General features: G+C 36.0%; 4 protein-coding genes across 6 annotated transcripts; 1 reads left to right on the top strand and 3 right to left on the bottom strand.

Annotated features, from left to right (window-relative positions):
- On the bottom strand, positions 1,720-2,830 carry LOC105174764. 2 transcript variants are annotated; one of them, XM_011096952.2, is made up of 2 exons: positions 2,558-2,830; positions 1,720-2,192 (listed from the first exon to the last, which is right to left on the bottom strand). In XM_011096952.2, the coding sequence occupies exons 1-2, from the start codon at positions 2,649-2,651 to the stop codon at positions 1,909-1,911; spliced, it is 378 nt and encodes a 125-aa protein (XP_011095254.1). In that variant the 5' UTR covers positions 2,652-2,830; the 3' UTR covers positions 1,720-1,908. The 2 variants fall into 2 exon arrangements, with proteins under 2 accessions (XP_011095254.1, XP_011095253.1); XM_011096951.2 differs by having other exon boundaries at positions 1,720-2,201; positions 2,558-2,828.
- Positions 3,870-5,750, top strand: LOC105175125. The gene is made up of 4 exons (XM_011097472.2): positions 3,870-4,186; positions 4,370-4,440; positions 5,168-5,257; positions 5,434-5,750. The coding sequence occupies exons 1-4, from the start codon at positions 3,907-3,909 to the stop codon at positions 5,455-5,457; spliced, it is 465 nt and encodes a 154-aa protein (XP_011095774.1). The 5' UTR covers positions 3,870-3,906; the 3' UTR covers positions 5,458-5,750.
- On the bottom strand, positions 5,886-9,298 carry LOC105174762. The gene is made up of 6 exons (XM_011096950.2): positions 8,659-9,298; positions 7,905-7,982; positions 7,202-7,236; positions 7,055-7,110; positions 6,448-6,546; positions 5,886-6,325 (listed from the first exon to the last, which is right to left on the bottom strand). Exons 1-6 carry the CDS (start codon positions 9,094-9,096, stop codon positions 6,267-6,269), a joined length of 765 nt encoding a protein of 254 aa, XP_011095252.1. The 5' UTR covers positions 9,097-9,298; the 3' UTR covers positions 5,886-6,266.
- On the bottom strand, positions 10,258-13,472 carry LOC105174761 (transmembrane protein 184C). Of its 2 annotated transcripts, none has more exons than XM_011096949.2 (5): positions 13,165-13,290; positions 12,188-12,453; positions 11,981-12,103; positions 11,249-11,539; positions 10,258-10,775 (listed from the first exon to the last, which is right to left on the bottom strand). In XM_011096949.2, exons 2-5 carry the CDS (start codon positions 12,434-12,436, stop codon positions 10,569-10,571), a joined length of 870 nt encoding a protein of 289 aa, XP_011095251.1. In that variant the 5' UTR covers positions 12,437-12,453; positions 13,165-13,290; the 3' UTR covers positions 10,258-10,568. The 2 variants fall into 2 exon arrangements, with proteins under 2 accessions (XP_011095251.1, XP_020554016.1); XM_020698357.1 differs by having other exon boundaries at positions 10,331-10,775; positions 12,188-12,449; positions 13,165-13,472.

The raw sequence follows: 14,020 nt of genomic DNA, 5'->3' as shown, positions 1-14,020 counted from the left end.
AAGAAATTTACCATAATTGTAAAACATGCTTTTTTCTGATAAATTTATCTTTACATTTTCTACTGCTTGAGCCGTGAGCATGTGTTCTGATGCTCGTGTTTGTACTAATGTTCTATCTGGCTTTTGTTGACAGAGGACAGCATCACAGGATGACGAGTTGGAGTTGCTTTTCTCTGGGCTTCATCTCTGAAACAGGCATGTTGAATTGCTAGAATCAGTCAGTTGTGAAATTAATTTAGTGGTCTCATTGTTGTCCTCTTTTTTGGATATTCTGTAATTCTGTGCTTATTTCTGTGATGATTACCTCTCAAGTTGTGCTTAATGCATTGTCTGTAATCTTGTCTTCACATCCAGGTTGACAATGCGGACCTCATTACAGTGCAAACCACCCCACCAATATATATATATTGTAATTTTTGTTTTTGGAAAGCATCTAATATATGTAAAGACTAACTATATGAGCTTTGTGTAAAGAAATGATTTGTCATACAAGATCATTTGTACACTTTTGATTTCAATTTATAGTGGACTTAATTTCAGAGTAGAAGGAAGCTCCATAGGGTACAGCTTGTCATTGTAAATCCTTTTATAAAAAATTAAGCTCTTATCTTATTTGCTACTTCACCAGACATTGCAATTTCGAGAAGTTCACTGCCCTCTTTTGTGCAAGTGCAATTTTGCTTTCTTTAAACAATGATCATAAGGTGCCGTACCATATAACCTTTAATCTGAAGTGTGAAGGAGATAGAGAAAAACTGGTGCTTGACAACTAATTAGTTGATCCCAGAGTTTCTTCTAGGTCTTCTCTGTTTTCACATTCATGTTGAACCTGCTCTCATGAAGTTTCTTTCCTGACCAAAAGGGCAAAGTATTTTGCGATATTTCCATTTATTCTTTTCCTCTTTGCCATTTCATTGGAGATAGCTAATATTTTCTTTTCTGTCTATGCCTGGTCTCATCTTTTTTTCCTGTTCATTCTGCCTTATTTTTTAGGAAGTTCATTCAGCTTGCTCAAAGCAAATTGCAATTATCTGCTGGCCCATTGGTCTGGGACTGGTTCTAAATATTAATCTGAGCACTTCACTTCCTGGGGTCTGGGCCAGAATGTTACATTATAGATGCCAACAGCACTCACCTGTTATTTCTAAGGAATTTGAGATCAAACGCTCACCCTTTCCATTTCCTTGTTGCTTATCTCGTTTGGTTACTTGGACTTGTAATACAACAAAAATAGTTTCACTGGAGTTGCCTGGTGCATTGTATGTGATATGCAAGACACTTATAGAAGTTAAAAAGGATGGATGCTTTGACTGATGCAAGTTGCTTTTGCCACAGAATGTTGGACCATGGCAATGATTGCGTAAACGCACAACTCCAGAATACTGCATCTGAGGCATCAGAATGATGAAATTCATGTGGATATTTTGTAATAGCACCCTGTTGTAAAAAGCTGGAGATTGGGTGGATGAAGAAGTTAATTCCCTTCAGTGTAAGTGTCACTAATATCCGAACAGTGTCTAACTGGGGCACATATGTGCAAAATATTAAATGAAAACTACTTTTTGTTTCCTGCCTGTGAGCTGTTTTCGTTGTTTCACATAGAATTTGTGAAATTCAACATGGCCGCAATTTCTTGCCTCATATGAAGCAAAGGTGTAAAAGAGCTTGCTATCTTCCATTTCAGAAGTGAATGAATATTTGTTTTTGTCCTGTACCTAGTTTATAGATAGGAATTGCCATTCTATTGATCCACATATATGTTGATAATACAGAAAATAGCTTTCCTCACATATTGCGTTCATTGTTCAACATTGGATTATAAGATAATGGAATCCATATGTACATGAAAACATTACAATAGCACGATACTCACAGTGATCATACGAGTACAAGTTTTCTCCCTCGTCCTCACAGACGGGAACGAATGAAAATCTTCCTTGGACCAGTTACCTCAGGCGATGAGCTCTTGACAGGCTCATCGAATAACTGTCTTAGATGCTCTTGTTCTTCTCTTCTAAGCGCTGAAACCAGACTTTCCTGTTGTGTTCTATTCATGTCTTCTTGCATTTTCTCCAGCTTTGCTTGCATCTCTTCCACCAGCAAAAAACTTTGCTTCTTATCACCACTGGGAGGGTCTGAATGGGGTATACCCTTCAGTTTTCCCTTCACAATTGCATACACTTGCTTACCCCCTGCAGACACTATACCCCACTAACATTCAAATATCCTTCACAATTGCATACACTTGCTTACCCCCTGCAGACACTATACCTCATTAACATTCAAATATATATATATATATATATATAATTTCTTATCAAATTCTTCACCATAAACAACAAAATTAACAAGTAAAATATGAAAAGATGAGTGAGATAGACCTCTAAATCCACCAAAGATAAATGTAAAATTTCTCATAATACCATTAAGTCAGTCACAGCAGATTCCAATCATGATCAATAAATTGCACCAAGTACATAATAACGAAATTAGGGAATTCAGACTCATGTGCACACGCGTTTGAAGACAGATGCAGAATCAGGGAGCGGAGCGAGACCTTTAAGGGACTCGTTGACGGCGGAGTCCACCGCAATTCGGCCCACGTTCAGTAGTTTGGCGGCGGTCCATCGCAGCTCCTCTGTTATTCCCATCGCCGATTTCCCTGCACAAATATCCAGTCCGAAATTAACGCCTTTTATTTCACCTTGGATAAGGTGTGAAGTGAAGTTGACGACTATCGGTTTTAGCTAGGTGCTCCGTAAAACGTTTTCTTGAAAATAGCATCTTTGGAGCAAAAAGGTGCGAGGGTTTTCCGACTTTGGAGTAGGACCCCTTCGTACTCACATTCCTTGATATATTTAGGAGTTTGAATACCTCTTCACATAGGACATCCAAGCGATGCTTTGTCCAAATATATATATATATATATATATATATATTTTAAGGCTATATTTGGATAGAAGAATTTTAATTAGAAAAATAATTTTGAATAGTCCTATATACAAAAGTTGAACATATTTCTTTTGAATAAAAAAATTATCCAAATAAATGTAAAACCGTTGTTATTAAGACTCCAATGCTATGTTTGTTTTCATTTTCAATTTATTTTCGAGACAAGTCAAAACATACTCAATATTTGTCATCATTCAAAAATACTTTATTTAGGTGTTTTAAACTGTTTTAGCACAAATACATACATATATATATATATATATAAATATATATAAAAAAGGGATGATTTGATAATGAATATTGATTTTTGTCTCCCAAAATATAATATTAAACATACAATACTTATTTTAAATTATCTCCAAAAATAAATTCAAACATACATACTATTTCTAACACACACTTATTTATCTTTATTTTTCTCTCTCTACCTCCACAAAACACAATAAAAGACTCAGAAAACGAATCCAAATATTATGCAAATTTTTTTGGGCATAAATCTATATTTCAAATACAATGTCATATTGTGAGATGACATATAGAGTTGTATTTTCAAATTGAATTTAAGATTTTATTTAATAATGATTTGATTATTTGTTACAGTCAATTTCAAATAATAATTCAATACACAGATATTTTTAGATCGTTTAACATATATAAAATAAATAAAATAATAAGATAGTATGATAAAAAGTAGATTATATATCCACATTCATGGGGCTCAAACTCACAACCTCTAGTATATATATGAATATGCTAATTTATGTATATTATCTAAAGTCCAAAGTCGTTCATAATAACTATAAAATAAGTTAAGATAGAGAAGTAAAGAAAGGATTGATTGGAAATTTAAAAATATGCCATGAAATGAGTTTGATTGATATGAGATTCTTTTTTCTAAGTCCAATAACATTATTTAGGGCCCAAAATGCCATTTTCAAAAGATATTGGGCTAGAATGCAAACGGCAAATATCAGAAACCCTGATCGACTCTCAGTCGACTACTTCTACATATTTCTTGTACTCTCTGTAAACACTCCATTTTCGAATTTCATCGGCTATTATATTCTCTCACTCATCGCCTCCCACCTTGAATCAACCTGCAAAAGAGAAAAATGGCAGCATGGACAGCGGCGTCAAGCCGCAAATCTTGCCAGGCTTTCCACTCCCAGAACAGCAGCTACCTCCGCCCAAGCATCGGTCCTAATCCAGCGCCGCGGTCTTGCCGGCGGTGGCGGTAAGTTTTCCTGTTGTTCTTTGGCTCCAATTCTTATTACTGGAATTGAGCTTAAGGTTTCTAAGTCCATCTCAATTTTCCTGTGGGTTTTGATTTATCGGATTTTTGTTTTCTGGCCTGCCCCTGCGATTAGATTTTACGAGGTTTTTTATTCGTTTAATTTGTTTCGCCTTTGTAATGCAGATCATCATGGTCCTCCAAAGGTGAACTTTTGGCAAGATCCAATGAGTCCCTCAAAGTGGAAAGAAGAGCACGTACGTTTTCTTCAGCCTTTTATTTTTCGGAGACTTTGTATCTAGTATTCTATTATTTTTCCCAAATGGTTGAATATTTGTCAATCTTCAGTCGGTAATTTGAATGTCTGAATGAACTAAATTTCTCCAAATGCTTGATAGTTGTCTAATTGTAAACTTGATGCTGTGCATAATGTAAGAGGCTGGTGGCTCTACTGTATGAATGAGAAACGGAAGTGGAGAATTTGTGTCCTCACCGATTAATTCTTGCTTTTTTTTCCTTGGGACTTGGAAGTAACGGAAATGCCGTTCATATGCTGATTACATAGATAAAGGATAGAAAAAGCAGATGCCAGGGGAAGAAGGATTGAGATCTAACATATTACTAATCCTTGTAATTAAGTGTTGATGATCTTTGTCTTCCTGCACATGAAATTTTGAAAAATTGATCGAGTCTTATATGCCTCCAAGTGCGTATGTTGGCAGTAGTTAGAGTGCATTGATGTAGTGTTCATATACAGGATTATGCAATCATCCTCCTATTTCCACATATTCTTGATGTATGCTCAATGACTTGGATCCTTAGTCCGTGATTTTAGTGAAGCCCCTTTCCCACCCGCCCTACCAAAAATGAAACAGGAAAAGAAAATTGATTTAAAGGTTCAGGGTAAAATTTTCCTAGATACTAGTTTTGTGTGAACAGGTGTAACCATACACTTACGTGAGTAGTCCCTTTTGTGTTTTGCAGTTTGTGATTGTGTCTCTTACTGGGTGGGGCCTTCTCATTTTTGGAGGCTACAAGTTCTTCACAGGGGGCAAGAAAGACAAGAAGGAAGAGGTACGATTTAGCATTCATTTCATTCCTAATCTCTTGGTATTGGTTTGATTCCAAGTTTTGACATATATTGATTCTCAATCTAGCAAGAAATTTTGGTTTGGTAGAAAGGTTATTTGATGCTATATGAGGCTTTCTATGTAACACCGCGGTGCCCTAATTTGCTTGGTATCTGGCAGAAAGTTGGAGAAGGGGCACATTAGTCTGGAAGTTGCCTATACATCAGGAATAAAATCAGCAAATTAGGATTTCATGTTTGCAGATTCCAGGTGCAAAATATGATCTACTTTGAGATCCTCTAGTTTCGGCGCTCCTGTTGCAGATGCACTCTTGTGAGTGTTGACTGTGTTGCAAATATCTTTTTTCTGTTTCTTTTGGATTGTAGAGTGTTGTTTGAGCATAAGTTCAATACCCTCTCTAATAATTTGGCACTTGTTGTTTGCACTCTCATTCCCTGCGGGAGAAATGTGACCTATGCTTAACAGTTGGTGGTTTATCTGCTTATCTAAAGTTCCCCAGCTAAAAGGAACCCCCTCAGGTCCTATTTGATGTTGGAATTTCTATAGCATAAATACCTAATTATGGCAACTGCGACCTGACTAAAATGAAAAGAAGACCAGAGACGAGAAGGAAAGGAAAAGGATGTGGAAAAAATAAATTATGATTAATGATGCCTATTTTTAATAAGTATGAAGCAACTTATGAAACTACTGGTTTGTTTGTAGTTTCTGAAGTCCATGCTCTACAGAATAACTTGGTATAAACATGAAGTTATCATCACCGGACAAACCAAAGAGATTATGCAGTATACAAATAGACCATGTACTATACAACACGATTCGGACATTCTCTTCAAGGGCAGAAATGGAGTTCCACCTCGACTGTCATACTTCCCTCCCACTGTTCCATTAAATTTAGCCCGACGTTTGTTTCCAACAAGGATCACCGTCTTAGTTATGCAGAACTCCAAGAACATAACCATAATCATACCAATGAGTAAATTACAGGGGCCTCAGTCTGCATCCCTTATTTCAGCTTCGACATCCACTACAGAAGCAGATGATTCCTTATCTGTTCATTGGATTACAAAAGTAGACTTGTGAAAGCTGAAAAGAATTCCAGTTTCAAATGGAATTTCTAATTCAATCAGGCACGGCCACTTCTTCCTAATAAAAGGAGGAGATGAGGCAAACCTTTCTTTTTAAGTGGAGAGAAGTTGCTGAATGCTTGACCAAACGCTGTGGATTCGTTGGAAAACTTCACTGGCTCCCTAACAAACTCATCACCAACCACTGCATATAACAAATGAATGAGAAATTCTTTAGCTTTGAGAACATGCAGGGAAACAGTAATTTACTGGGGCTTTATTCAATTGAGATCTGGATAAAATAGACACAGACAGTGAGAAAACCATTGATCAATGTAAACTGGATAACAAAAGAAAAAGGTTTGAAATGGAAGGAGAGAATTGGGTCAAAATGATCAGGGCATTGGCACCACATGTTCATTTTGATGGCATGCAAATGCTGTAAATGTGAAGATTTTCCTTGGGAGATAGAAATGGTTAGTGCAAGATGGAAGAAACATAGAATACAGAGAAGAGATGCAGATGAATGGTAATTAGCCTTTGTGAGCATGATAGCAGCAAATACAGCTGGCTTATATTCTGTTGATTATGCATCAGTAATTCTAGAATGATATAGCTAAGTAATTTGAAGGCCAAATGAGCAAAATTGACAACTAAAGAATAATATAATAGTTGTCCTCACTCTACTAATAGTCCTTGCTCAGTGCCTTTACCTGAGAATGGCTGACTGCAGAATGGACACAACTGCAGCTCATCATTCAAAGTAGATCTGCAACGAATAAATAGAGGAACAGGAAATGAATGGTAATTAACTACATATAATTCTTGGCAAAATAAAGGGTTCATTGAGTGTATCGTACTTGAATACTTGAAATTCATTTCCACAGTTGGGGCACTGCATGCACAATAGCTTTGTTAGTGATAAGATCTTTAGACATTCGTTAAGCCATCATGTATCACTAAAATGGCAGAAGAAATACGATAAGGGGTGTTGCACACGGACTGCAAATATTTAATTTTCTTGACATAAGTTAAATGAAGTTTTGGGTTCACAAGAATCACGACGTAATCAACTTATAAGTAAGCAGTAAGATAATTACCAAGCATTGGTGCAAATCAAGTCCAGATACACATAAGTTTCAGAATTGTAAGCCTTAATGAACAATTAAGTAGATTCATTTTCTCACATATCTCAGAAATTAAAATCAGTTGAATCCAAAGGTCGCTGAATATATCATTATCTGTAGAAATATTCTTCTTCTTCCTGATCAGAAGGGAAGATTTGCTTTCTCAAGAGCCGGTTTTTGGACATAGAAGGAGGGTCAAAATATTACTCAACAAGGTTGGGAAAATATCTTTCCACAGCATTGCTGTCGAACAGTCCAATATAATGAATTTGGTCCTGAAATGACAAGCAACTCCAGTTTGCCAACGTGGATAGTACTTATGATCATCAAGAGAAATGTGTGGTTCCTGACCCATTGGGGATGACCCAAGAATTTAGATATTTGATAGCACATTTGCATGCAAATGGTGAAGCGAACAAACTTAAGGATTTCTTACACTGCTTTGAACTATATCTCTGCCTGCCCACCATAGAAAAGCTCCTATGCCCACAATTGGTACAAGCACAGCAAGAAGCTGAAACCAAGGAATCACCAATGTGAAAATAAAGACATAAGAGAGATAGTTGCTTTAAGAGGATGATGGCGTGTCATACTCAGAGAAAGAAAAATGGTCAGAAGACGAGGAGACACCAAACCACCAGTGAAAGAATCCAAGTAGAAAATTAGAAAACAGCATGTTTAGAAAACTACCTGCACAGCTAGCTGCTACTGAACAGAATTTTACAGAACAAGCAAATGCAATAGCGTTACATCTCAAGAAAATTATTAATCCTTAACTGGTACGCTTAGTTAGTTTGCGAACTGATATTGAACTGTTTCACATTAATCAGAAACAACGGACAAAGCTATCTCTGAAAATAATAACCTCTAAATAAGAAACAAATTGAGCAGTTCAGTATTACAGACTCACATACCAAATTAACTATCCTTCATTCTTTTCCCCTCCCCTAAAATAGTGTTTTGAATCTTATTATAGCAAGTAGATTAAGCTAAACTCGAAATTCAAAAACAGCCTCAACGCCAACATTCCTGAATAATGGCCAACGGTGACAATTCATGGAAGAACATATATCCCTGAGTATCTCTATATTCACATCGCTACATACATGTAAATGATCAAATAAACAGAACTCCATCTTTCGATCCTCAAAGGAAAGAACAAAGGCACAAAAGAACAAAGAGAGAACTACCCAAAGGGAAACAATAGCATCAAGAAGCCAGCCCAACTGCCCAGTCATAGAAAGATAAGTCAGTAGAATTGCCAAAGCAAGATTCCCCAACACTCTTGCAGTTTCACTGTTGATTCTCCCACCACCATCACCGCCACCACCTCCACCAAGCCCATTAAAGCCGTTATTGAATCTCATTGCGACTACCCTCCGACCCTTACTAACCAAAATCCCATCTTCGCGCTTGCCCACTCCTAAGAATGGCAATTTTTCCCTCAAAGCTTCAGCCTTGAACCCGTCTCTGTGAATACATTCAATCTTTGTTCTTAATCGTGAATAGTAATTGATGGGTTGTGAAAGGTTCAACTTATATATGAGGTGTTTCGTGTTTGTACCCCTGTATTTGTGGAGAGGGTATAAGGCCGAGGAATTGATTGAAATCTGTACTAATGCTGGCATGGCAAAGCTTTTCGATGTGAAGAAAGTCAGGTAAGAGAAGTTCGTGGTGCTTGTCTATGGAGGTGGACTGGTGCAGGAGCAGCAATTAATTTCATGCTTTGCAAATCTGAAAGAGATAAAATTGAATGGATATTTTCTCTTGCATTTTATATGGCTTCTCCTCAGACGAAATCAAGAAAAGTCCTCCCTTTAATTAACAAACTCCCCACCCACAAATAAAATAAAGGCTTCCCTTCTATGTCTTTCTCAAGAAATTAGTTTGGGAATTTTCTTTTGGTTTTATTAAGTGGACAAATATTATCATTTAATTTAAAAATTCTAGAAAGTTGCCTTTTTGTTTTGTTTTATTGTAGTGAAAACGAGAAATTATTATTTTTTTGAGTAAATCTATTATAATTATCAAAACAAATATTTATATTTAATGATTAATAACTAATGACAATTATAACAATCATATATCAATATCAGATAATTATATTTGTCAACAATTATTATTAAAGTAAAACGACACCTATTATTAAAGTAGAATAATATTTTATATGTTGGTGGAATTCGAATATATAACCTTATATGAACATAAAATCGTTTTCTTTTCTTTCTTTCTCCCCCCCTAAAATGACTTCTCAATCTTTATTTTCATTCAATCGTTGTATCCATTATTTATATGATGTAATAAATATTGAATCTTATATAAAAAAAAAGGAAAAGAACCTATCCATATTTCCGTAGTACGAGAGATCACTACTGGTGCATTATTCCAAGTCATTACAAAGCATATTGGTTGTCCAAACGAACTAAAGTCTGTTCACCATCACTGCATTAATGGTTCTTGTTCCATAATTATATTGGATTAGAAAATAACTTGGGGTGGTGCTTCTGAACAAGTTAACAATTGCAGATTTTGTGTTATTAAAGCTTTGCTTAGTGTTTCTGAACCAGTTAATAACGATAGATACTCGTCATGCACTTGTACCTCTGCAAGCAGCTGTGCCGCCTATGACATGCTGCTGCTGCCATGATCTAAAGCTGGGCAAGTAACTCACGGAATTCGCTTGCGCGGGTCTTTGCAAGTTTCAGAATCTGCAAACTGTTTAGCTTTCACAGTGCTGATGGTTTTCTCACCGGAAAGAGCCTTATTTTTTGGTGGATCCAACACATATATAACTTCCAAACAAAATCCCAAATGAAAGGATTGAGTTTCAGAACTTCTGTCTAGTTTTGGACAAACCCCATCTGTTTGCTAACTAAATATCCTTTATTACCACTGGAAGAGCTACAGTGATTTTTGTAAAATAGAGTTCTTGTAATATGATCAGCAATCTACTAACTCCGAGTACATCCAAGCCAAAAAGATCCGTGGTATTATTATTAATACAACAAAAGATGAAATGCATAGCATTACCGATGGTTATACACCATGAAGCTGCCACATGTACTGGCAGTAGTATACACCAGGACCTCAGTTCCTTCAATCACTCATTCTTCTTGTCACTCTTTTCTGCAACAGATCCAGTGCGGTAAGGCTCAGCCGAATATGCATATTGCATGAGCAAAGAGAAGAAAACCATCTCCACTATCACTAAGACATTCTGCAGAGCTTCCTGAAGATGCTCGACATCCAGCCAGAAATGGTTCGATTTAATTATCCCCAACGCTACAAGAATATCAAGCAGAATTCCCTGGAGAAGGATGAAGAATAAGCATTGGCTAACCGTTACATAATCTGCCAAAGATTGGCAGAAAACTGTGCTGCCCATGTTCACCAATAATATCATCAAACTCTTTCCAGTTCTTGATTCATTGAATGTGGAAGATTGTAACTAAGTTTAACACTTTAATCCTGGGAGGGGTAATTTAGTTTCAATAAGGTAATTTCCATTTATAGCTGAAGAGAAACTTAGCATCCGGTAAAAGTATGATATGCATTAAACATTGTCAGATAAGTGAGGAAAGAACAAAGAACTGATTCCAGAGCAGTTATATTATGGCAAAATATATATAGTTCTTAGATCCTTTAAATTAAGACATAATATAATTTATGTAATTGAAAGGTACCATATATATCAGGATACTACCGCAATGTTGATCATATACAGAAAAGCATCTGCTCGTTATCAAATTGGTCATTGAGTGAAGAGATATGAAAATATACCTGCCAGAAACAGAAGAAGACAATCCCTTTGACGCACAAAAACTTGGCCAGAGGTTTGTGTGGTGCTAGCTCCTTTGCAAAAACATGGTAGAAGACCACAAGAGAATACAATGCCAGTGAAACTGAAACATTCAAGATGATGGTGAATGTCCAGCTAAGCCAGCTGGGATAAATATCAAGAAGTTGAAATGCTATCATCAAGACGGAGCAAACAGGGCGAATCACAACAAATTGCCATGTCCAGTACTTGAGAAGCTTTAAATTATTGTGATCCAAACGGACAGTGTGGGGCTGCATTTAACATAGACAAACATTTAAAAACATTATTATCAATCATGAGGTTTAAGGAAAAACACAGAAACAATTCTATATGTGTGCAATATAAGTTCTGTAGGGTAGTGCCATTTCAAAAGATCATAAAGAACAACACAGCTTGGACGATCAGCAATCTAAAGCTAGTTTTAATATATCCGACAACCTATTACCTACAAAGCAACCTTGATTGGATATAGTGTTAACATTCCTACAGTTTGTTGCAATAGTTATGACAGTAAATTTCTATTTCACTACATTAACAATTCAATGTTTTCTGGAGAGGGAAGTCAGGGACAAATGGAGCATTACTTGTATCCACGTATTATAAGATCTTCCAGATACAGCAAAGTTTCTCATTGTTAATGGCTAGGGGTAAATAAGCAATAAATACAAAAGTTAAAAGATGAAGACACGTACCTGGAAAAGAGTCATTGGAAATGAGTGATGGATTTCTCTTCCTTTGATTTCATCAGGAACTATATTTTTGCTGATGGATATGTTCAAGTATGTATACATCAAAGCCAGAAACTTTGCCATCACCTACCATTAAATGACAAATTAATTACATAAATGGTCTTAAGTTCCAAAGACAACAAATGATATCTCAATTGTAGAAAAACTCACCAAAGCCTCGTAACATTCTTTTATAGAGTCCAAGAAAGTGAAAAATGTCTCACTCCCTCGTATGTCTAGCAAACCAACATAGGAGTCGATAGCATACAAGGGAGCCATGAGGACAATAATAATTATTGCCTTTTGTTCCTTGGGCTTCTTCCAGGACATGAAATGTTGGGATACTAACTGTATGGAGAAGTGCAGAGATAGCATGACACATACAGTTGATCCGATCAGAGTTAATTGCCCGCGATCCATAATGGAAGTATATCTGGCTAGACAACACAGAGATAACTATTAAGAGCTGCAAGCATATGCCTGACCTCAATTGCAATCATGAAGTCAATCATCTAACATTTGCTTCCAATTATTTTCTTTAATAATTGTACTTTGTGAATTTATTGTAGTAAGCTCCATATGTTTTGGCTATTTGAGACTCAAAACGCAATTTTCATGATTATTTGGTTCCCGCAAGTATATCCTCTCACACTGAATTCTTATTTCTGTAGTTCCCTCACAATAATAACTATCATAGCTTCCTTCTTCATCAAAATTAACAACTTTTCATCCCCCCCATCAAAAGAGAAGATAAACATAGTTCAAATCTGGGCTCCACCATCAAGCACCATCGTTTAATCATAAAGCGGGCTCTAAAGACAACACAGAAAATGAAAGAAACATGGAATAACGATGCTTTATGCTCATCCAGACAACCACAGCTAAGAACCCAAAATCTTCAGCGTCTGAACACTACAAACGTCATAAAAAAGAATTTGAAAAAGCCCACTCAAATCCACTCAAGTACCAAAATCTTATCTTTAAAGCTCAGATAGAACACGCACTCGCTAAAACCACTAACAGCCGACAACACATTCCCAGACACACTGATTCTTTTTCTTTCCGCTTAACAGTTCAACATAAGCATCGGTACAGCAAACGAAGACAGAGATACACCACAAAAGCAAGAAGGAAAAGGGAACACTTACGGAGTTGCGGAGAGTAAAGGTTGATGCGAGATGTGAAGAAATCAAGAACAAGAAAAGTGTAGTGGTTTTTACTTGACGAATGAACCGAGAGATGATTGAGCCTTGACTTCAATAGTTGAATATATATATATGTCTATATAAACATCGAAATTCACATGTTTGTTTGAAAATGACAATAAATCCAGGGATGGGTTGATAATTCGCAGGCTGTAAAAGTAGTATATCTATATATATATCTGGATTGGAGTGGTTGATGGGTTGGTTTGATTGTTAGGTGAAGGGCAAGAACAAGAAGAAGAACAATTCAGCGAAAAAGAAAAATTAAAAATACAATAAAGAAAAAAACTAAAATATGCAGTTTACCCTGGATTTGGGAACGTGAGCTTATTGGACTGAGAAAGTATTACCATTGAATTTTGCTTTACGCGGCAGCACGTGATTGGTACATGCCTCGGATCTCAATAGACTTTTTTTTTTTTTTTTTAAGGAAAATATAGGAATTATGGAGGAAGGATCAATGGCGTGAAATTTTAGAAAAAGACAGATCAAATCTGAAGTTTTTAAATATAGAGGACATATCTGTACTTAGAAAAACAGATTTTAATTTTAAAAATTTTGAACCTACACTCAAATATGTGATTGTTCCACTATTTTACATCTTCATGACTTTTTTTTTCCCCCAAAAATGAAAATAAAAAGGAAAGACATGCATGATTCGCTTACCTTGGGTTAATTATTTTTATATTATAAAAAAAATAAATTATATAATAAAACTATAACGAGATGCGGATATAATCCACTACAATATTTTTTTTTTTTTAAAAAAAACCTATGTCGTGGATTGAATCCACGACTC

The sequence above is a fragment of the Sesamum indicum genome, linkage group LG12, assembly GCF_000512975.1.
Source record: "Sesamum indicum cultivar Zhongzhi No. 13 linkage group LG12, S_indicum_v1.0, whole genome shotgun sequence".
NCBI lineage: Eukaryota > Viridiplantae > Streptophyta > Magnoliopsida > Lamiales > Pedaliaceae > Sesamum > Sesamum indicum.
Note: the sequence above shows the minus strand (reverse complement) of the source record. Positions and strands in the feature narration are given on the sequence as shown.

Bases quoted from the DNA above. Each gene is read 5' to 3' on its own strand.
- LOC105175125 (XM_011097472.2), top strand. From the start codon at position 3,907: ATGCAAACGGCAAATATCAGAAACCCTGATCGACTCTCAGTCGACTAC. The intron at 4,187-4,369 runs GTAAGTTTTCCT...TTTGTAATGCAG, and splicing joins CGGTCTTGCCGGCGGTGGCG to ATCATCATGGTCCTCCAAAG. The intron at 4,441-5,167 runs GTACGTTTTCTT...TGTGTTTTGCAG, and splicing joins CAAAGTGGAAAGAAGAGCAC to TTTGTGATTGTGTCTCTTAC.
- LOC105174764 (XM_011096951.2), bottom strand. From the start codon at position 2,651: ATGGGAATAACAGAGGAGCTGCGATGGACCGCCGCCAAACTACTGAAC. The intron at 2,202-2,557 runs GTCTCGCTCCGC...AGTGGGGTATAG, and splicing joins CGTCAACGAGTCCCTTAAAG to TGTCTGCAGGGGGTAAGCAA.
- LOC105174761 (XM_020698357.1), bottom strand. From the start codon at position 12,436: ATGGATCGCGGGCAATTAACTCTGATCGGATCAACTGTATGTGTCATG. The intron at 12,104-12,187 runs GTGAGTTTTTCT...ATTTAATGGTAG, and splicing joins AAGAATGTTACGAGGCTTTG to GTGATGGCAAAGTTTCTGGC. The intron at 11,540-11,980 runs GTACGTGTCTTC...TGTTAAATGCAG, and splicing joins TTCCAATGACTCTTTTCCAG to CCCCACACTGTCCGTTTGGA.
- LOC105174762 (XM_011096950.2), bottom strand. From the start codon at position 9,096: ATGCCAGCATTAGTACAGATTTCAATCAATTCCTCGGCCTTATACCCT. The intron at 6,547-7,054 runs GTAAAGGCACTG...TGTTATATGCAG, and splicing joins CTGCAGTCAGCCATTCTCAG to TGGTTGGTGATGAGTTTGTT. The intron at 6,326-6,447 runs GTTTGCCTCATC...TCCAATGAACAG, and splicing joins CTCTCCACTTAAAAAGAAAG to ATAAGGAATCATCTGCTTCT.